Source organism: Pyxicephalus adspersus, chromosome 5 (genome assembly GCF_032062135.1).
Source record: "Pyxicephalus adspersus chromosome 5, UCB_Pads_2.0, whole genome shotgun sequence".
Taxonomy (NCBI): Eukaryota; Metazoa; Chordata; class Amphibia; order Anura; family Pyxicephalidae; genus Pyxicephalus; species Pyxicephalus adspersus.
This window is the reverse complement of record NC_092862.1, coordinates 44,930,531-44,954,046: the sequence shown is the minus strand read 5'-3', so window position 1 is coordinate 44,954,046 and position 23,516 is coordinate 44,930,531. Positions and strand designations below refer to the sequence as shown.

Here is a 23,516-nt window from a genome sequence, read left to right as displayed (position 1 = left end):
TACGTTTCTATTTACATTAACTTTTCTCATGGCTTCACATTTGCTGCTGCTGTAAAGCAGCAGTGAGTATAAATATTTTTTTTTTATTAAAAGGTACGGAGGATTTCTATTCACATTGAGCTCAGTGCAGAATTCAATATAGCCGAACAGGCTTTGTTCCTTACATGGCTAGACAGCCTTATGGAAGTTGTAGGTGTCATTGTGCAAGTAATTTCAATTTTTAGCAGTCCTGAATGCAACATCATTTTTAGTAACCCTTTCCTATCATAGCCACCATAAGACAGAAAGCAAAGACAGAGATCACAAGTTTTTAAAGGTATGCAGCTATTGTCATATAAGTAAATATATGAAGCACTGGCAAGGTCAAGTCTGAAATTTTTGCCTACTTTGTTAGTAACCCATTAACTAAAGGAGGGAGAAAACGCAGCAACTCACCTTCCAGTGTCACTTTAAAGTCAAGAGCATGTAAAGGTTGGAAAGCTCACTTAAGCCGTGCACCTGATTAATTGCAGAACAGTTAAAGCCACAAGTGCTTTGCCAAGACAGCAAACATAAAGGCATCAGGGGGTTAGTATGGTTTCTTCATGCTTGAGCAAAAAAAAAAAAAAAAAAAAAAAAAAAAAAAAAAAAAAAAAAAAGGGGGGAAAAATCAAAAAAAAAAAAAAAAAAAAGTAATTTTTATGTCTTTTTTCCTGCTTTAACAGTGCATCTTAGTTGGTTCCTTTTGTTGAGGTCCCCAGATTGAACTGCAAACAAACAAGTTGCTAGCTACTTCTCCTTGGGGTCAGTGAAGGCAGTTAGCGAGGTCAGGACTCCCACTTGCACCTATAGAGTTGAGCCATATCCCCCCACTCAAAGGGCACAAGCTAAACTGTTAGAGCTTTATAGGCAGCTAAGCATTTGAAACATGCAATCCCAGGCAAACGTTCCCTCTAGTGCCTCTCTCTTCCCTGACCATATTTAGTCAACCATAGCAAAAAATAGTCTCTCAGCTGTCGATTGTCGATCCAAGAGCTCTGGGAGCTCCTATCATGCTTTCTGCTTATTGATTGTTCATCCTGCCGAGCCCCAACACTGCTTTGCCATTTGTTCAGCTATTTATAGCCCTGCCAAATAAAGAGGTCTCTCATGTTTCCACTTATATTACTCATATTTTCACTGAATGTGTGCTGTTTGCTCCTACAGTGTGTTGTGATGATCATTATACATAGACTGTTGCAGGGAGACTCCGGTCTGTACAGATATGAAATTAATATTCCTACGTCACCACCACAAATAGGGCAACAGGATTTCTTCTTGTCAGGGAAGTGCAAACTGAATAAGAATTCCTTTACTCTGCTTTGATAAAAAGCCAGTTGAAAATTTGCTGTGCATACATGTCACACTTTGTATTCTGATTGTTCACATAAAAGAATTGCATTGTGCAGTTAGCTAAGGCTGCATGCTTTGTTTTCACAATGAGTTTTTGTTTGTTGTAAATGATTAATCAATACCAAGTATGCAGCCTGGTTAATGGGCACGGGGTGAGGGGAATTCTATTAATACAAACCGTAGTTTAGTGTTCCTTCTCTCTGCTTTCCTTACCTGCTACAACATTGTTATCCTTAAGTATATTTTGAATACATTTCTTGTTATTGTGTAGGTTGGCCTTTTAACTGTTATAACGTAGAAATATAGTAATTTATTGCACAAAGAATTTACTTCAATGATCACCGGCTTGTTACCATTTACAGCACTGGACAGCCAATAAGGTGCATGACACAAGCCATGACTAAAGTGACTGCACATCACCAGGGCAGATTTTCAGCTATGGGCTTGCACACATCTCATACGGTGTTTGTTAAATTTACAAGCAACATGCGTTTTCACTAGAGCTGCCCATTCATTAGTGTGTTACTGCTTGTAGCATTGTGCTGGAACGTAGGTGTGTCAGGATCACTGGGGAGCCATTCACTACAAATCACAACACACGTGACATGAGTTACTCCAATATTAATCCAATGTGTGTGTATTCATTAAATAAATGCATCTCTTCTGGTAAATCAGGAAAAACAATTCTACATCGTAAACCAAGTACAGTGCGATGCTGCAGATTTTTACTTAGCAGCATTTCTAAGCTGCAGTTCTTAAGTATTTCCAACAACCTCCTATTGTTTGGCAAGGTATTTCAGTCTTTGTCCTTGGATCTGTTCTACAGCTGTTCCTACCCAGACCTACATTAGGCTCTTGAGGTCTTTAGTGGAATATTACCACATAAGTGTTATGGTGTAGTAGTTTCTTGTGGATTGTGTTAAAGCCTATTTAATCTGTCACTATTTAAAATTATATTGCAGTTACTATTTTTTAGACTGTTTTTGTTTAAAATATATAATTGCAGCCACTGTTAAAAAAAAATTTACTAGCAGCATTTAATTTGGCCATGGCTCTCTTACAAGTCAACAGCATGGCTTTCCAGTGGTCTGACATGCCATCATCACCTCCCCTTCCCCCTATTAAGAGCTAAACCACTGCTTTGTGTACTACAATCTGATTTTTGTATGTATGCTTGTACTACAGGCCTGAGTCTTTTAACCCTTTACTGCAGCACTTGGCAGTTAAAAGTAAAATAAACCAATTTTTATTACTATATATTCTAACTTATTGCATTACACTAATAACAAAGATGAACTTGGGCTTTGAGATAGCTCATTAATTTTAATTGAGCTGCTAATGCAACGTGGTGGACCTATAGCATTATATTAACTCCCTCTAAATGAATGACATGGCTACACACATCACAAAGAACCATACATATACAGATGAAGAAGATACATACATCACAAAGAACCATATGTTGTTGTAACATTGTAAAACTTCTAATGAAATGTACTTCAAGCTGGCCTAAATTTTATACATTTGATTGGAAAATGTTCCTTCGCTTTACCAACATTGTGTACTGTAAAGGGCCAGGCTGAGAATAGGCTAAATGAATTGTTTGGGTAGGCTGTATATAATACTATAGTAAAGATATTGTACAATGTATTTATTATGTGTGTGAGACAAACTTAGGGATCAATTACCTTGCAGGACATTCCTGTCATTTTTGGCCCACTGTTGGTCTGTCAATTTTGACCCCTGCCAAGCACTCTGCAAATGTCGAATCTAAAAGTGTGTCCTGCAGGGCAGATTTGTTAACCATTCTTGATTTGATGTTTTTTTTTTTTTTAATGGTTCCTGTATTCTTTATTATTTTCATTATTGTGAAAACACACAGCCAGCACCTTTTTTATATTATGTTTTGCAAATCTTTTAGTTTTTCTCTGTTGTGTTTATATTTTTATTATCTTTTATTGCATGATACCACCAAACATGTACAGAATTATCATAATCAAGCACAGGGATTTTCAGTCATGTATTGTAAAGTTACCAAGCAGACTCAGACTACCGCAGTCTATAACTATTCAGATTTCAGGTAGCTCTATTAAATTAACTAGAAATTGGCAATTTCATCAAGGAGAGCCAGTAAGAACTGAAAATCTTCATATAACTGGGAATAATGATAATGGCTAGTAATGTATATTAGTTTTTTTTTAAGTCAAGCAGCAGTGTTTTTATCAGCTATGGCAATTTGTTCATTTTTTCTTTAGGCAGCTTTTTTGGCTTTCACAAGATGACAATATTTACAGACTGCTGTAATACCATACCATGAGTTACAATAAAATTATCTTGTTTTTAGTGATTAAAATAAATACCACCATTGTTTTTACTGAATGGAAAAATGTTAGGTTTTAGGTATAAAAACATTAGGGGCACACAGTGGTGTTGCTCATTGCATCCATTCTTTGTGCAGTAGGAATATATAACCTGAATCCAGTTTTATTTGTGAGTGTTTTAATTGTTTTCCATTTTAATTGTTTCAGTCTACATTATCTCAAAGTAGCCTGAAACTTTTGAAATACATTTAAGGAAGGAATATGTTAACATACCTTGGTCAACTTGTGTTTATTTGTCACTGTCTTATTAGTCCATGTGGAGGGTGAGCAAACAAGAGTCTATAATTAGAAGTTTCAGGCATCACTTCTTTTGATTACACAAAACGTGCATGACTTGATTGCTGTTTCCCAGTGTCACTGTGAACATCTGTTGTTTTCTATAAGTGCACATTCACAGAGCAAGTTACTATCTCCAGGAGGCAAGCTTTACACAATGCTATGTGTGCTCACAGGCCACAGACTGCACAGTTTCAGGCATGTAAGAATGCCAGAACATTTTCTAATTTTACCAGTTATAGACACATGTCCCCAAATTTGTGAAAAATCTTTCAACAAAAATTTTTTACATTATGTTGTATGCTTCCAATCTCTTTAAAAAATAATGTATTTACAAAATACATATGTATTTCTACAATTGTTCTGTTAGCTGACATGTACCTATAGACAAGTGAATGTTAGTTAAAGAGAAAACCGTAAAAATTCTAGTTTCAGATCCATTCATCTGATGATCACATGAAACCTACATCTTTTCTTGATTTTCGTTGAAATAAACTGTGTATTTTCTGAAATTTTTTTTCTTCTGCTGATATCTAAGGTTAGCCTCAAAATTTTGAGATCTTTTCCTGTCCCAGTCGATTATAATTGTTTTATGGAGATTCAGGGGCCCAGTGAACTACAAATAAAGGCATTTTGCATGAGTCAGAAAACTGAAATACAACATATTACTTGAGATATGTATTGTTTATTAATTTTTTTTTAAATTTTGAAGAGGACCAGCAAAAGATATACAATCTACAAAAATAATAAACAACCTCATTTTATGCAGTCTTCCTATTTGGGACTTTCAGCACACCAGACTTCAATGAAACATGAAATAAAGTGTCGCACAACTCATTCTTGTCAACGCTATTGTAAAGCCCCTCCTTTGCAGCCCCTTGATGCCCCCCTGGCATTAAATTTTGATCACAACTGATATGTCAGGTGCCCTTAAGCTTCTCATGTCCTACTGTGTTGTATCAAGGATTTAAGCCCTGGGGCTTCTTCACAAAGAGAAAGGTCTTTAAAGCGTAGTTCGTGTGCATTGAAATAAACAATAATTGATACATGTGCTAGAAATGTTTTTATGTTGTAGGTGACAGTGTAATTTCATTAAATGTTTATTTGCATCTGTAGACTACCTTGTACTAACAGTTTTCTTTTTCTTCTATTCTATCAGTGCTATGCGTGTCCTACTTTCTAAATTACCCCGTCCATGGATAGTGGATGAAAAGAAGGATGACGGATACACCGCATTGCATCTGGCAGCACTCAATAATCATGTTGAAGTTGCTGAATTGCTAGTTCATCAGGTATGCTGTAATTCCTATCCTCACTTCCCTGTATACTGTTCTGTCCTTGAAAGGCCCATTTGCCTCGTGCATAAAGGGGGGGTGGTTTACGGATTGATCACAGGGTTTTGTTGTTTGAGATGCATGAACCTAGTTTTCAGGTCCATTACTTCTCTGTCTATTGAAATGTATGCGGATTATGAAAGCTGTAAATTACAAGACCACCAGACTATGGGCTGCAGAAGTGTCCAAGTGAAAAGAAAGCCAGTGAATTTTAATAATGCTAATAGTAACCGATTTCCAAAAAAAGTATTAGGGTGGTGAGATTACAATGTAAAGAATTGAGAAGGTCTTTATCTGTTGCTTATCATTTTAAAAACGTATTTTCCTTTGTCTTTTAGGGCAGTGCAAACCTGGACATACAAAATGTAAACCAACAGACAGCTCTTCATTTAGCTGTTGAACGTCAACATACACAGATTGTAAGGGTAAGTTGTATGTTTTACAGCCAGTTTGACCTTTGATATAAGAATGCTTATAAGTGAAGACCAGTTCCACCCAAAATGTACAATTTTTGTGGGTACTGGAAGCTTTATTAATCTAAGACCACTTGTGGGTTCCTTGAGTGTGTTTCTTGTAATAGTTTGATTCCGTCTCTGCTTACAAATCCATATAGATCTTGTCATCATCCTTTTGCAGTAAGTTTTCCTATGATGTTTTTATAGACTCTTTCAGTGCTTTTAAAGACTTTTAAACACCTGCTGGGTTGGTTTCCTTGGAGAGTTGGCAGCCTGCCAAGATCTGTTCTTATTTGAACAGAGAAGAGAATAATAAGTTCAGTTCCTGTAGGGGGTCATGACGGGGATCAAAGCGTAGATACAGGATGGAGTTCCTCTGTCCCTGTTCGCTAATATTTCCCCTACTTTTACGTTCCCATCCATTTTACTTATTGAGCCCTTTCCTGAGTACTGGGTGACAGGTGCCATTCCGTCAATGCCAGCTAAGAAGTGACACAGGATGTTGCCAGTTTCCAGCATCCCCGCCATCTTAGATTGGTTCAACTAGGGGCACACAGCACCAGGCAACCACATGGCGTGCCACTGCAATGGTAGCTCAGACCTAAGACACTGAAGTATGGTGCTACAAGTGGCAGCAACTCCAGATGTCACCTCCACAGCAGCTGTTTTGGCAGCCCTTGAGCCAGTAAGTCTGACTAAAACTGACTGTTGGCGAGGGTCTTCTTGGTTTAGGATATCACCTCAAGTCACCTCAGTGCGCAGTTAGGCTGCTGGCGACATGTGTTGTGAAAATGGAGAATTGTTGAAATTGCCTGAAAAAAACTGAAGCTGCTTATGCTACAGCTTTATTAGAACAGTTTTTAAGACTCACCCTAATATGAAGGTTTTCTGTGGAATGCACACATAGGCTACGTTTGGACCAGTTAAAATCCAAGGAAAGATTCAGATGCAGTTTGGGGCAAACATTCAGGTGTTTTTAACGCCTTGCAAATGTGTTTTTTTTTCACAGAAGTATTCTCAGAGGAGGTGGTCAGATTCTGATTCTGATTCCTCAGATCTGACTGCTGTCAATTCTGACTCTAAATTTTTGTATATGTTTTAATTGAGTATAATTAAATAAAAGCACAGTTTCAATAAACAAGAATTTCAACACCTAGTTTTAAAAGAAAGCGGGTTCAAATAAAATTTGTACTAGAACAAAAGGAGTAGGGGAGCATATGGGAGGGAAAGTGGAGGGAAGGGAATAGAATGAAATGGAAGGGGGAGGGTAGAATAGTCCTCACTAGAATACATTTGGAGTGTAAGACTAACAAAAGTCCAGCCAAAGATTCCATGTGAGTTCAAAAATGGCGGCTTATCTTTAAGAATTCAGGTGAGTTTGTCATTTGTCATAATCCATTTATGTTTTGATTGAAGCACACACGGTGATAGCAGGAGATTTCCTTGCTTTTGCAATAGCAATACGAGCCACTAAAAAGATATAACAAGACAACCTCTTTGAAGGTTTGGGTAGAGGCAATGTTATTTTACTAAATCGCGCACATTTTTGCACCCTGGACAAAGATATATGTATCACAGAGGCAAGAAGATTGAGTGCTGCTCGCCAAAACTGCTGGGCACCCACACAGGATCACCAGACATGCTCTATAGAACCAACTTCTCTATAAGCACTGAAACTTTTTTTTTCTTCAACAAAACAAAAGAAAATAAATAAAACTTTTAGTAGGGCTACTACACGGGGGCTGTTTCTATTATCAGTCATTTTTTACTTTTTGGCTGTGGAACCGCTGCAGCAGTAAGAAAAAAAAAACACTTGATTGAGGGCTACCAGTGGGAAATTGCTAAAAAACATTGCAAAATCCTCTGCTCCGTTTCTTGAATTCCTAACCATACTGGTCATATTGTTTGAAAAAGGGGGTTAAGACTTTGAATAATGTAATGTGGGAAGGCAGTCTAGCTATCTTTGATGAACTTGAGAATGCCTTTCAGCTACCAAGCCGTTTCCTGTTTTGATACATCTAATTACATCATTTTTCTAGGGCCCTGTAGTGCTGTGAGGGTATCTCCTCAGATCTCTACACTTGAAATACTATTGCCTTAATACTATTGTCTTTTATCTTGCTCTCCAAGATACATTGGCTGTTTTGTTCTTAACCTAATACTTTTTTTTAGATCTATGCAGACTTTTTTTTAGCAAGTGATTTCCAAGGTATGAATGGAGATGTTTGGAGGACATTTGGCATTATCATTTTGCGTCTGATTTTTTTTTGCTGTTGCTACAAATGAGCTTACTCAATATACTAGGGTTTTTGTATCTGATTTATTCCCATGTAGGTGCTGTGCCCAGCCCCAAGCCAGTTTTCTTTTTTTTTTTTTGGTATTGTCCTAAGGTTGAGTATTTTTGGCAGTAGTTGTAGACTTCCATCTTCCCTACTCACCTCCATCTCTCGTTTAGATGGCCTCTTTTATTCTGCTAGGGTATAGTATTGGGTTAGAAGAAATTCTTTCCACTTACCCTGTTGGATGTGAGACTTACAGATACCCATGTGTTTTAGGAAGGTTCTGCTTTGCTCTTCACCAGTCCAGCGAGGGGCTTTTTGGTTCCTTTTAACCAACCTCACCATAATCTCTTGGACTATATTTTTTCTTTACCTAAACGCTATGAAATCTTAGATATTTTTATTAATATTGCCACTATTGTGCATTAGTATGTGTGTATTTTTTTTCATTATGCGGATAATGTGTAATGCTTGCCTGTATTTATCTGTGCACTCTAGCTGTTGGTACGCGCTGAAGCAAAACTGGATATCCAGGATAAGGATGGAGATACTCCTTTGCATGAAGCCCTTAGACACCATACATTGTCTCAACTGCGGCAACTTCAAGACATGCAGGATGTTGGCAAGGTGGACACTACATGGGAGCCCTCGAAGAACACTGTAAGTGTTTTGTTTTTTTTAACTGTTTTGTGTCATTTGCATCAAATGTTTTACTGAACCATTTTGTTGCTAGTAATAAATGTATACTTGTTTTTTTAGCAAGTAAATGAATTTGCATTCAAACCATAAATCCTGAATTACAGATATCTTACTTACTTTACAACAAAATATAATGGCTTACATAACAATCCTGATTAGAATGTGTTGATTTGTTCAATTATCCTAGACATACTTGCTATCCATTTTGTGGATGAAATTTAGATAAATGTTTTCTGATGTTGCATTCCTTTTAAACCAGAAGTAACCTTGAAAATTAAAAACAATCTGCGGAAGGGACATGCCATGTCATATAGCTGGCTGCCGGAAATGAATGAACTCCCACACACATACATGTATGAGAGTGAAATCTTTCCAGTCTGGCCAACCAAGATGGGTAAAGACCATGAACCCAGGAAAAGGACCGGTGGAAAACTCACCACTGGCGGGGTGATAAAAAGTTAGTTTAGTAAAAAAAAAAAAAAAATGTGAACAGGCATGTGGTTTTTCTATTATAAACAAAGAAATTTTAATGGGAAATTTATATTAGTTGTTTATTGCACAATCACTTAATGCACAATGCAGCCTGTGTACCCATGAATCTCATGAACGTTTAGCTTTGTTTGTCTTATTCCTAACCTTGCCTGTCCTGGAAAAGGCACACTTTTGGTAATATGTATAATGTGGGTTTGTAAAATATTTTATATTTATGACACTTACTTTTTTTTTGTTTACTGAAAGTTATTTTTTTTTGTGTTATCCTATGATGTTGGCCTAAAGTGTTTTGTTTTATTTGCCAGCTTATTATGGGTCTTGGAACGCAAGGGGCTGAAAAGAAAAGTGCTGCCTCTATCGCTTGCTTTCTGGCAGCAAATGGAGCTGACCTCACCGTTCGTAACAAAAAAGGCCAGTCTCCGCTCGATCTTTGTCCAGACCCCAGCCTTTGCAAAGCTCTGGCAAAGTGCCACAAAGAAAAATCTAGGTATGGAGTGGTTTTAAGGTGTTTATTATTATTTATCAATGTACCAGAAAGAAAGGTGATACAGATGGATGTTTCCTGAACGTAAAGTTTCATGAAAATAGTAGCATGCTGAAATGCAAATACTTTATTGCTAAATGTTCATTTAGGTACACTTGCAGCTTTTATCCCTCTATTCAACACCATCTGTTTCATCAGGCAATCCAGATGAAGATGAAGTGTGGGGTTTGTCCAGTTTAGTTATTGTTCTTTTCTGTTCTCATTTTCCAAGCTATTTTTTTTTTTTTGAGGGGGGGGGGTTGCATGGCTGCAATTATCCTGTCTTCTTCATTTGTTATTGATTGAGAGTTGAGAGCATAAGCACTATTTCTTTTGGCCTGTGAGTTTCACTTTCACTAGGTAGTATCGTAGTTGACAGGAGGGTAATTTTCCAAGCGGTTGAGGATAGCTTTTGTTGCAACTATTCGGGCTTCTAACATTGTTAAAATCTATTTTTAGTGGTCAAGTTGGATCTCACAGCCCATCTATGATTAACAATGATTCTGAGACTCTGGAGGAGTGTATGGTGTGTTCCGACATGAAGAGAGATACACTTTTTGGCCCTTGTGGGCATATTGCAACCTGCTCTTTATGTTCCCCGCGGGTGAAAAAATGTCTCATATGCAAAGAGCAAGTACAGTCTAGAACAAAGGTAACTTTTTTATTGCTATTTATCATGTATTTTGACAGAGGAAAATACCATGTTGATAGGTTCTTTGAAATATCTATTTTGTTGTCACTATTCTGTAGAAATAAAAAATAAAGAATTTTGAAGATCATTTTATGGAACACCCATCTACCATTTTTATAGAGGCATCATGACACTTTTATTTAATTTTTTTGAAGCCAATTATTTCTGCCAACAATACAAAAGAGACGGGCTATGTTCACACTGGCCATGAGGTTGTGTTTACTGCTTCCTCATGACAGGGAACTGCTGCTTCTGGGGAGACTCTACATGTAGTATCTCCCAGCAGCAGCCCCATGGGGGATGAATGGGGATCACTGCCGCCAACTGTCAAATGTGCAGATGCTGGTTCTCTTAAGAACAAACAAGGTGCCAGGCTTCAGGAGCCACATGGGATTGCTCAATCTCGAAACAGGTCTTGGTGCCCTTTTATTATTGGATAATGATCTAGATATAACAATAAAATGTGTATTAAAGGTGCGTACACACTTCCAATTTTTATCGTTCCAATCGAACGACGAACGATCGATTGGGCAAAAAATCGTTCGTAAAAAAGTAACCAACGACGCCGACGAACGAGGAAAGTCGCTGGAAACGAACGACCGGACCGACGGATCGGATTGGACGACGATCGTTGAGCATCGTTCGTGTGTACGGTCGTTCGTTGATCGTCCATGGTCTGAGCATGCGTAATGAACGAACGTCCGTCACTTTCCTGTCGTGCACATGGTTCCTCTATCGCTCAAACGATCGTATCTATTGTGTGTACAATATCTACGAACGATCGTGTCGTTAACTCTATGTGCAGGATCGGTGCTATACGATCGTTCATATATATCGTGCATGAACGTTCGTCGTTCGTTTTCCAACGATAATAATTGGAAGTGTGTATGTAGCTTAAGAGGATTTGTAAGGCTTAACAAAGTATTGCTGTTTTTACACCATATGCCATAATGGCACACTTGTTTCTGGACAAGTTTACTAGAGCTAATGTTGTAGTGGAAAACCGAAAAATAATGTGTGATAGAAAGTGATAGTTTCTTGTATGTATGGAAAGTAAGATATGATCTTTAAATGCTAAGTACACAAAGACTCTCTTCCATACTAAAAACTTATCATTATATGCGTTTTGTCAGTTAATCTGACTTGAACGGCTCTTCCTTTGAACATGATATGATTTAACCATGCATAATTGCTGCTACTGAGACTTAATTGTACTGTAATAGCAGAAATTTTCTTTTTAACATTAATGAGATTACTTTGGACAAAGACATGTAGAATTACTATATGAGTTGGGAGAATTTTTTTTCCTGGGCAAAAGATTTCAGTAGAATTTTAATAAACAGAAAACGTATTTTTTCCCATTCAATAGATATCTCTTGAAATGCACTTTTTACATTTTTATCATTGTAATAAAGTTGACTTGCACATTGATTTCAGGCTAACTTTTTAGTGTAAGCTATCTGACTGCTTCATAGTAGTAATTTTATAGCCATTGAAATTTAGAAAATGGAACAATCCTGTCATTTTACTGTTACATGTTTCTTTTGTCTGCAGATTGAAGAATGTGTTGTATGTTCAGATAAGAAAGCAGCCGTTCTCTTTCAGCCATGTGGACATATGTGTGCCTGTGAAAGTGAGTTTCTTAAAATATTTTTTGTCTAAGTCCTAGTTTTGCTTCCAGTTTGAAAGAATACAAAGTCAAAATACATTTTTAGATTAAAACACAGTGTTAACGTTGACTTAGACACCCTTTTTTTTTTTTTTTTTTTTTGTGTGACTGTAATCACAGATGTTACTTCTTTAAGTACTCCCCATAGCTATATGGTGCTGCCCTTCTGCAGAAAATAAAAAAAGAGGGGAAGAAAGTGGCGATCATGCGTGAGATTGGCATTTTTTTTAAGTAAAGGCTCCTCCTGCACAAGATTGGGCATGCACAGGAGCAGCCAGAAGCCTCCCGGAATGTGTGACGTTTTGTATCCTTCGGAGGCTCTGCGCTCACCACGGGGATCAAGACAGAAAGGGTTTTAAACCCCCTCCTCAAAAAAAAAGAAGTAATTCCTACCTTATATAAAAGGGTTTTCTACCCTTTTATGTAAGGTAAAATTTTTAGACTGGGTCCTCTTATATATTCTTTACTAAATGTATAAAGATGTGTACATACTTGGCCATCTCCTTACTCCTCTATCTTGTTACAGTGTACAGTCTGAGTTGGTGAGGGAACTGTAAAAGTACACTAATCCATTAAAGCAGACAGTTACAAGTATAATTGGAAATGTAATTGATGCAGAACTAATACTGTTTAGTCTCTGTGTAAAAAAAAAAACACTAACGAATTTTGAAGAGTAATATAGAAAAAAAAATGTAGTATCTCATACCAGTGGGAATCATCATACTCAGAACTAACACCAAGCTGGGCAATACGATAGAGCATGCCATAACTTTAGCCATCATTGGACTCCGGGAGTGTTGCTTATTTCCAAATGTGGAGGATTGCTAACTGTTTGAAAAGTAGACTATTAACACCCCTCTTAGTGCTGTCTAACAGGCACGTAGTCACTTGAGGGAGTATGTTAATCTAATTCCCACTAAGTAATACAATACTGAATTATGACACAGCAAACGTGTAAAATGTTGCATCAAAATTACATTTTCCTAGACTGTGCATCCTTAAAATGCATTGTAGTTTCTTTAAGATTAGTTGGTTTCCTTCAGCTTGTCATTGGGGAAATGAATGTATATTAAACAGTTTAGGGAATGTGACTGATGAAGAAAACTTTCTTTTTTAATGTAACGTGCTGAATAATGTTTGCACAGTATAGGAAGTCCTATTTTTGCATGTTTTGGAGTGATCTTAAATTTCAGATATTTTATGTGAATAAATCTGTCCAGACATTCCTAATTTTTTTCAGTTAAGTATCACTACTTAGTAGTAGAGCTGAACAAAGAAAGTAAATTCACACAAAACAGTTGAATATTGCCGGTCATCCTATGGTGCTGAAGCACAAAGAGTGTTGGATCCATATAAAAAACGTTTAAATTCTTTGCAGGGAAGCAGCTTAATTTTGTGTGCTATTTGCATAGATATATGTCAGCACATGGTGGGTGGATATTCTTCTTCATTGTAAATGTACGTTGTCATTTCCCCAAACAAAGCCCTGAAATTTTAGGGCTGATTGAGAAAAAGACATGACAGTTTACATAGAGCACAAGGCTCAATGGGAGATATTCTGAATTTGTACTTTTATGGCAACAAAGATATTCATATGCCTTAACTGTACTGGTAATATGAGGGCCGTTTAATTTTGTTGTGTTTTATCCTATTGTAAGGAAACAAGCAGGGAAATATAATTATGAATTTTATTTTTGTTTACCCCGAATACAAAAAGCCCCTAGCAATACAGCTTGCCAAATATGTATTTTGACATTTGGTCTATACATTGTGGATTCTAATGTGACTATATTATATATTACCTAGTGCTGATTATTGGATGTATGTAGATTTTTTTTTTAAATAATATATCCTAAATTTTTACCAGCAACTGAAAGCTGGGTGTGTATTAGGCCACTGTTTTTTTTCACAAGTGAATGTACTCACATGTCCAGTTTTAGGCTGCTGACAAATGTGTTGGCACTATTCAAGTTCTCTCTGACCTTGGAAATGCATAACTAAAATACTGCTTCGTCCCTTACATAACCCAGTCTGCATAATGACAGGCTTTGTTATTTTTGTTGTAGTTGGTGTTAATTTTCATCTACTTTCAAGTTCTGCTTTTTTTCATTTGCCAGTATGCATTTTTCTGTTTTAATTTGCTCTGTTTTCTTGTTCCAGATTGTGCAAGTCTTATGAAAAAGTGTGTTCAGTGTCGTGCTTTAGTTGAGCGAAGAGTGCCTTTTGTTATGTGCTGTAGTGGGAAAGGAGGAGAAGATGTCACGGATGATGTAGGTAAGAAAGACTAAGTTTGTCTGAAGGTGTTACACAGATAGGTAAGAAGCAGCTTTCATGTTGCATTTATACTTCAGCTACCCTATATTCCAACTTTTCTTTTATACATCTCAAGCCATCTCAAACATTTAAAGCCTTCAGACTCTGTTCTGGTAAAAAGCATTTTCCAGGTCCAGAGTCGCTAGCATCAGCTCAGCTCTTGTCCTGTTCTTGAGGACTAAATTAGTGAGACCATTTCAGGCCAAGTGCCAGCTCATTTATTTAAATTGGGTGTCACCATTTCCCTTTTTTGTCATCATTCCCTTTTGGACATCATTCACTGGGTGCAGTGTCACACATGTTCCACAAGTTTATTTTTGCCATACAATGTTGAGGACGCTTCTCCCTGCTGCTGCTTGCAAAGCGTCATCTGGAATTCGATGTGCACCTGCTGCGCTCCTACAGGGACTCACTCTGGTCACATCTGACCAGAGTTGCTTTACATCTGTTCTCTCACAACAACTCTAAATATAGACCTTGTTAGGACAGTCCCATTGTGCTGGTTGTCCCAAGCTCATATTCTGTTACCAGCTCCAGCTATTGCTTCTGTTACCAGCTCCAGCTATTGCAGCTATCGCAGTCGCTGGGTTTACATGCCTGTTAAAGCCAACGTTTTGAGATTCTTTGTTTTCTATGATTCCTAAATCCAGAAAATTGACTGCTTACTATGTCTATCATTGGGCTTGGAAGCCATTATTTACTTGGTAGGAGTCCTGGGGCCACCCCCGGTGTCTGAACCAGTATTATCAAGAGTCAGGTTTTTGCCCTTTCTCTTCTGTTTTAGGACTGTTTGCCCCTCATTCTGATTCACAGAATTTGTACAGGGAACCTCCCTTGTAGTGTTCCCCATCAATTCCCCTGTGATTCAGTTTTTCTGTGCCTCAGAAACCACTGTTTTAAATCCATTAGAAACATCTTTCCCTTTTCTTACCCTCAAGTTATGTCTGAACTGGCAGCCTTATCCTGCAAGGGACACTTTCTAGTTTTTAGGGATATGGTGGTGTTGAGGCCCAGAACTTTCTTCCTGTCAAAGGTAGTTTTTTTTTTTGTTCATGTTTTTCAGTCCCTCTGGCCACCTCCAATTTACCATAAGGAATATTCCTTTAATTGTTCATCCATTGTCTGGATATGGTGTAGGCTGTGAAAATCTCTCAGCGCCATTGATTCTTTAAAAAATACTGTTTCCCCTTTTCTTAATTTTACCTTAATAGGGGTGAAGCTGCCATATTCAACCATCTGTAAAGGCTAACAATCATTCAAGCTTATGGTATCAAGGCTTGGGTTCCACCCTTTACTGTCAAGGAGTTTAATGTACATGATCAGTGCGGGCTGTGTTAAGCAACAGTTTCCCTGATTTGCAAGGCTGTCATCTTGCTGTATCTGTTGCAGCCTCATCTGACACCACCTTTGGGAGTCCCTTATGCAGCTGTCCTAGCAGCAGGCATTTCACAAATATTTGTTATTTTGGACCTGTTATTGTTTGCTATGTTGCCTATCCATCACCTCCTCTTTTAGTCAGAAAATAATTTAGTTGTCAAAAAGCCAGTATCGCATACTTTGCACCAAGGATGGCCTTTTATTCCAAGGCACCGTTTTCTGCCATGCCTTAGTGCGCCTTTCCTGTGTGCTTAAACATGTAATACATTCTGTGGGCAGCCTTTTATCATATTATAAATACTGTATGTTTTAAAAGTAATATAAAAAAACAAACTAGTGGGTTCTACATATACATATTGGTTATATGTCATTGTATTGTAATCTTCTAACAATGGTTGTTAAAATTTACAGCAACGGGAAACATTCCAGCTTTGCAGAAGGACAAGGATAACACCAATGTCAATGCAGATGTGCAGAAACTACAGCAACAATTGCAAGATATTAAAGAACAGGTGATTCTAAAATTTATCTATCTATGTTTTTTATTTAAATATTTATCAATGCCTAATTATTAGTTCTTGTTTTTTTATAACGTAGTGGTTTATTCTGTTTAGAGTAGAAATGACGGTTAATTGTTGTTTATTATAAAATGTGATAAATCATAATGCATGCAAACACATAAATATAAATTAAAGCATTTTTAAAATGCAAACTTTTCAGTTTATTTACTCTCTCAATAGTAGCCTAATTTCCAAATGTTTGCAAACAAAAAGGAGGAGCTATATTTTAGCCATGTCCCTGTAAATATTAATTCTCTATAGACCCCTGCTGAGGCTAACCCTTTTTAAGTATGGTGCAACATTATTAGATTATTGCATTTTAGAAAAGGTAGTTATTCTGACATTGTTTTCTTAACACTTTTTCAATGGCATTAGTGTTAAAGCTGAACTAGTTACAGGTGTTGGCATCTTCCATCTTCCCTTCCTTGTTAAGATTTTCGACCATCTTGCTTGGCCTGGCTGATATGATGTAACACCAGGCACACATGCAAGGGTTCACTCAGTCCTGTCAGGATAAACTGGGTTATACTGGGTATCCCAGCAACCAACCCGCACTTTAAGGGAGTGTTCAGGCAGGTGAGTATGTTTTTTTTGCAGAATGGATAATTGTCCCTTTCTGCAATAAAATCCTGCCTGAACACAAATCTTGTGAAACTTCAAAACTCTATTTCTCTATTTAACTCTATTTCTAAGTCTGGCTATAAAGATTTACAGCAAGTTATATGCATATAGCAGTAAAATCACTATCTTATCCTAAATCCTTATTTGAAGCATAGTTTAAATATGTTAAGACATATTACACAAACTTACTCATAAAGTTTCCTCCCCTACATTGAATAGCCTGCACATTTTTGGTTTTATTGTTCTAAGCTTAAAGTTTTACTTTAGGATTCAGTTATTCTGTTGCTTGCTCCGTAATACAGTATATTCTAAAAATATAGACAAACTCAAAAGAAAAAAAAAATTAAAACACTTTTGTACATACAAACCAATAAACATAAATAGAAGCCTACTCCTGTTTGCATGATATTGTCTGTAACCTGCTCAACACATTTTGACTACTAGGTCATTTCATGCATATAACAGTACAAGTATATATTTTGAACTGAACTGTCTATAGAGATTTTACCCATTTACACATATTTTTTCCTTTTAGACCATGTGTCCTGTGTGTCTGGATCGACTCAAGAATATGATCTTCATGTGTGGACATGGAACTTGCCAGCTTTGTGGAGACCGGATGAGCGAATGTCCCATTTGTCGGAAGGCGATAGAACGAAGAATATTATTGTACTAGAATCCTCATTATATTTTGTATATTTTCAAGTTGCTTCAGTTTTAGTAGTGCAGATGAGTTGGCTTTCATGCTACGTTCGTGGTTAATTTGCTGGAAATTTTGTGCAAATGATTGGCTTTATAATGTGTGTTAGATCCTGCCACTGATTCTTTACAAAATCTCAACTGTCTTTGTTAGTACATGTGTGTCTGCTTCTTAAGTGTTGTGTACAATTAGGAAACACAAAGAAATACTTGTCTGAAGTTTGTCAGCTTTAAAATGATTGGTGGCTCGATCAAATTCACATTTCTGTTTTTTTTTAAATGCAAAAACTATTTATTTTCTGAATTTATTTTAATTGGCAAAGTTAGTTATTTGCAGGGATTTGTGCAGCCTGTGTCAGCAGACGGCCTTGCTTACTAGTAGGCCTGCAAAGTGTGCCTTGGCCTGGAGATTCCTTTTTGCCATATTAGACTACTTCTAATTTTTTTTTCCTTTCTTGTTCAGAATGAGTAATGGAATGTCTTTTATTCATTTGCAGATACAGTATGTCAGAGGTTGAGCTCCCAAAGGCAGAACAAAGAAGCTAACGCTAACTTTTAGAACACTATGAATGTAAAATTATCCATGTTTCTGGGGAAAAAAAAACAAATAGGTCACTATCATGCCATTGTGCAGTTAATGAATTCAAAAAATAAAGGTATAGCACAATGTCACATACTGTTACCGGAATGTAAACTGGACTTTGCTGTCCTAATTTTTAAGAATTACAATTTTCTTCTGTCCCTCTTTATAAAGAAGACAAAGGTTATACTAAAGCTTGTTTTGGATGGCTTTAGTAAACATACATACATTACTGAAAATCACACATAATTTCTTTTAACGTTCCAACACTACACAGCTTCTTGCACTCTGAATGTTACTTAGGGACATGTATGTGTGTAAATGGCAAACCAGAAATACTGGAAAAGGGAGGACTCATCCAAAGAAAGAAGACTTTAAGTTTAAACTCTGTGCCAACTTATCAGTCATTTAATTGGGCTTTTTATGTGATGTCTGTGAATAATACTGAAGCATCTTTTAATTCACAGATTAAATCAAAACTCTAAACAAATGTTAAAAATGTAGGTGGATTTGGATAAATACACATATTGCTTCAAAGCAAAATATCTATGTAATTAGGCTTTTGTAGAAGTAGGCATTCCCTGACTGAAATGCCTGTACATGGATCAGTGAATGGCTTATTGGGTGACCTTTAACCTAAAATATGGAAATTATGCACAGAAATAAAGTTGGGAGATTTGGTAAGATCTAAAGTTAACGGGTACATTTCATTGCATCCTATGGCCTTTTTACACATCACCTTTTGACTATAAAAGAATACCAAATTGTAAAAGCTGAAATGTATTTTTCAAAGTACAGTTTTGTCACATTCCCGAAATGTATAAGTTGACAGAGAAACACAAAAACATCTATTTCGTTGTGTAAAAAGAGACTTTGACAGGTCTACTGTATTTTTTACACTGTCATGCAAGTCATTACAAACTGATACTGTATAATATTTAGAACTGTATATGTCTATAAAGCACATTTGCAACAGTAACGGCAAGATGAATATATATAACAATTTATATAAGCCAACATTTATCTTGTTTCTAGTTTTGTAACTAATTGTACATATCCTCTATAGACTTTTGTCTAACACTACATATATTTCCATAGCGCTGTAGCTGTTCCAAGGAAACAGTTGAAAGCAGTGCATTTTTGATAATACTAAAAGGAATAAAAAAAATGTAGGCAAAAAGTGTCACAGCATTTGAATGAGAGCTTGGTTCTGTCTGATATAGTCACATGATGTATTTAAGAGTTATAATAAAATATGTTTTGAAACAAACACTTAGGTGGGAAATGGCAACACAGGGGGAATACAGAACCACTGTAGAAAATGACAATTTGTTATGGGTACAGAGAAACTGTTTTAAAGTGATCAGTTATTAGAAAATATTTTCTTACCCTTGGTTGAAATAGGAATGTCACTTTTATTAGCAGTAAATTACAAGATGCCTTTTTAAAACAGGAATGCGCAGTTTGAAACCTACCTATTTGTACACATACACACACACCCCTACCTAAAAAGATAAAAATCACTGTTAAATAAAAAAAAGAGAACAATGACCTGAAATCGGATATAACTGGTAGAAATAGTTTATTACATCTTTATTGATATTCATTGTGTAATTCATTGAGAACAAAATGATAAGCAGTCAATGGAAACCAAAATCATTTATCCACTGAGCATGAATTCAAAACCTGCCTGTATTTACTTTTGAAAACGTTTGGGCATGCTTCTGAAGAGATCACTAATGGTGCCCTGGGGGATCACTTCCCATACATGGATCAGGGGATCGGTGAACTCTTGGACAGTCTAAGATTCTACTTAGTGAAATGCGATGCACTGATACATAAAACCAGTGAGTCTGAATCAGGTTCAGGTCTGAGCAATGTGGGGGCCAGTCAGTGGCATCAATGTCATCATCCTCATCCAGGACCTGGCTTAACACGTAGGCCACATAAGACAGGGAGTGCCATGCACCAGGAGGAACATGGTCCCCACTGCATCAGTGTTCTGACAGTGGGTATAAAGGATTTTATCCCAGGACCTAACAGCAGTCAGGTTGCCATTAGGTGTTTAATAGAGGTTTGGGCAGCCCTCCAAGGATATGCTAACCCCCCCCCCCCCCATTTTCCAGACAATCACTGACACACTGCCAAACCGATCATGATGGATGATGGTGCAAGCAGCAAAATGTTTACCACAGTTTCTCCAGACTCGCATGTATCACATGCTTAGTTTGATCCTGCTCTTATCTGTGAAGGAAATGGTGCCAATGATGAACCTACTCATGCTAGTGTTCCTTTGGCAAATGTGAGTTGAACTGCATGGTGTCAGGCTGTGAACACAGGTCCCACTACAGGACGTTGAACCCACATGCCACCCTCATGTAGTCTGTTTCTGTTTTTTGCAGAAACATTCACAATATTAGCCCATAGTGCGCTACAATTTGGAACAGACAGGTCCTTATTGCGGAAAGGAATAGGGGGATGTCCCTGTTACAATAAGTATTTTTACCTACCTGATTGCTGCACATGTGCAGTTTAGCACTTGTTGCCAGGTATTCTGCTTCCCTAGCACGTGCCATTCTTCTGTTCAGTAAAAGTAGTGGCAAGGACACTAGAAAAACATAAGACTGAAGAATAAGGGAAGGAAAATAGTCTGTGGCCTCCCCCAAGTCCACCTGTTGTTGCTTTCATTTGCATCAAAGTAGGTGAAATTGATGTGCAATTGCAAACAACACTTCCTAATTGAACAGATTGATATCCCAGAAGTTAACTTTAAAAAACATTTTTTTGAGCAGTGTATTTATGTTATTGTTAACAGAGTAGTCATTTTAATGTTGAAATTAGTTCCTGACTGCAGCATTATTGGAACCTGTTGCATCATTGTAGGAATTCACTGTTTAGAACCCATTCACTGTCAGGGCTTGTTCACAAAAACATAGAAGTAGAGTTAAACCAGATAATGGCGAATTGTCACCATTTATTGCAGCAAAATAAACAGGGAAGTAGGATTTTTTTTTCTATTTACCTATTTTTTTTTTGTTTTGGATAAAAGTTTTTGAATCCTCCTTTGATACATGTAGTGTTATTGTAACAAATTGACATGCAAAACTGTGCTATAGAAAGGTCAGTCCATTGCAAAGGGACATAGATGTACAGTTGTAGGCTGAATTCACCTACAGGCTTCTCCTCGGTCTACCTGGTATATCATCTATTCAATAAAATAAAAAAAAACAAAAATAAAACCTGAGGCACACTTTAAAAAGCTGTAGTAAATGCTAATACCAGGGGAATGAAATGCAGATGTGAAAATGTCACTACTAGAAAATAAAGCCAATGGATGATGCGTTTTGCTAGCGTCTACCCAAAACTCAATATATGCTTTTGGGTGGACTAACCTTTTTAATTGCTAAAATCTGTGTCATGTATTATCATAGTCCATAATTTCAGTTAACAGCTGTATGCATAAGCATAGTACCTTAACCTGAAGGCATAATATGCTGAGAATGAAGGATGCCCAGTGATGGTCATAACAATATGTTTTTAAAGCTTTTTTTAACCATTGACCTTGTTTTTAAAGCTTGATGTAGAATATATTTGTGTATTTTTATTTCTGTCTTGCAGTTCTGGAATCAACTGTATGGGTAGGACTCAAAGTATTTTGTATGTTGCAAAAGTTTCATTGCCTGTTATGTTATAGCATGGCTGATGCTTTAATAAAACTAACATTTTACAACTGGTCTAGTAACAATTTCCTTGTGCAGTTAATTTTGTTGTTCACATATATTTGACTTTGCATTTGTCAGATTGGATACTTTTCAATACAAGCTATAAGCTGTATGTATTATAGTTCAATAATATTATAATTAACATGTAGAAAAAGTCAGTTTTAGAACAAGCTATATTTCTTTCTGTCTTAATAACAATACATGTTTACCAATGATGTCTGCTGTGTCTGCCTTTTTGATTTTTAGGGGTGACAGGAATCAGATGGTGTTAGTGTAGGAAAGGCTATCAGCCAGGAACACAGTGAGTCAAGATGGAGTAGTTAAACAGGCTGAGGTTGGGGCAGGCAGCAAACAAGGCAAGGTTGTGTACTAAGGGCAGGCAAAGGTGAAGTCAAAGGGAATTCCTCACCCAGAGTAGGAGAATCGAGATCACACTGGCAGAGTAGCAGATAATCCTAGCAACCAGAACCTGGATTTAGGGAGGTTTAAATATGGCTAACAGCCAATACCTGGACAGGATTGGCTGCAGCACATACTGTAAAATGCCCTTCAGCTGTGCACAGTCTGTGTAAGGGTTGCAGTTACCTACCAGTATAACCTATCCTATTAAATATGTCACAGTTGTATTTATCGCTGTAGTCCAGCTCTGTCTAGTATTACCACTGCCGTTAACCCCTCTAACAGCTGGCCAAAGAAATCATAGGGTTTCCCCAGATATAGGTTATAAGCAGAGTATTTTTCTGTTTAGTCAGACAGTTTTCCTTTTGACCTGAAGGTGGGGTTGAAGTACCAGGCTGAATGACAATGAGCTTCTTAGCCAGGTGGGGGAGCTGAAGAGGCCGGGTATGATCAGGTGTAACTGTCTCAGCCGAAATGCATCCTGGAAATTAGGTTGGGGATATAAACTCCTAGCCTGCTTTTTCCTGGGGCTCTGTCTTGGCTGGTGAGCTGGGAGGTAGGTCCAATGTGAAATGTAAAGACACAGACTTTGTTCAAAAAGCTGTTTGGCTAGAGCCTTAGAGTCCTGCACAGCACTAGGTTAGGCTGGATTGTTAGTAAAGGGATCTAACCTTAAGTTAGAGGCCAAGTGGGCAGGCTTTATTTTTGCCGTTTTTTTTTTTTTTGCCTGTTTTTGTGTGGAAATAGTGTTAGTGAATAAAACCCTTGATTTACTTTTAACCTGCTGGCCCTGTTACCTGTTTGAAACACCTCCCGTTGCTACGGGCAATCTCACACCTACCTAGCAGTAATCCTGAGTGTGACTCGGAGGGGATTTTCCATGCAAAAAGTGGTAACCCCAAGTCACACTCGGGGTCGCTAAAAAGATTTTTAAAAAAAACACCTTGTTCTGTTGTCATCCCACTGTGTCCTGCTGGTCCCCGCAGGTTCTCGGAACACGTCTTCTTCCTTCAATCTCCAGCCGGCAAATGCAGAGACGATCTCTGGGGTTTCCCAGTGATATCAGTGCATACGT

The 23,516-nt window shown here is 37.3% G+C and overlaps 1 protein-coding gene across 2 annotated transcripts in view; it reads left to right on the top strand.

Moving 5' to 3' along the window:
- Positions 1–22,054, top strand: part of MIB1 (MIB E3 ubiquitin protein ligase 1) — a 53,786-nt gene extending 31,732 nt beyond the window's left edge. Inside the window, exons 13-22 of one of the 2 annotated variants that reach the window (XM_072411332.1) lie at positions 5,188–5,320; positions 5,701–5,787; positions 8,595–8,756; positions 9,593–9,774; positions 10,270–10,462; positions 12,056–12,134; positions 14,331–14,444; positions 16,272–16,372; positions 17,577–17,710; positions 18,238–22,054. In XM_072411332.1, the coding sequence (XP_072267433.1) occupies positions 5,188–5,320; positions 5,701–5,787; positions 8,595–8,756; positions 9,593–9,774; positions 10,270–10,462; positions 12,056–12,134; positions 14,331–14,444; positions 16,272–16,372; positions 17,577–17,710; positions 18,238–18,286 (1,234 nt within the window). In that variant the 3' untranslated portion in view covers positions 18,287–22,054. Of the gene's footprint in view, positions 1–5,187; positions 5,321–5,700; positions 5,788–8,594; positions 8,757–9,592; positions 9,775–10,269; positions 10,463–12,055; positions 12,135–14,330; positions 14,445–16,271; positions 16,373–17,576 lie in introns of both variants that reach the window. The other variant, XM_072411333.1, reaches the window with a different exon arrangement.
- Positions 22,055–23,516: the final 1,462 nt, after the last annotated feature.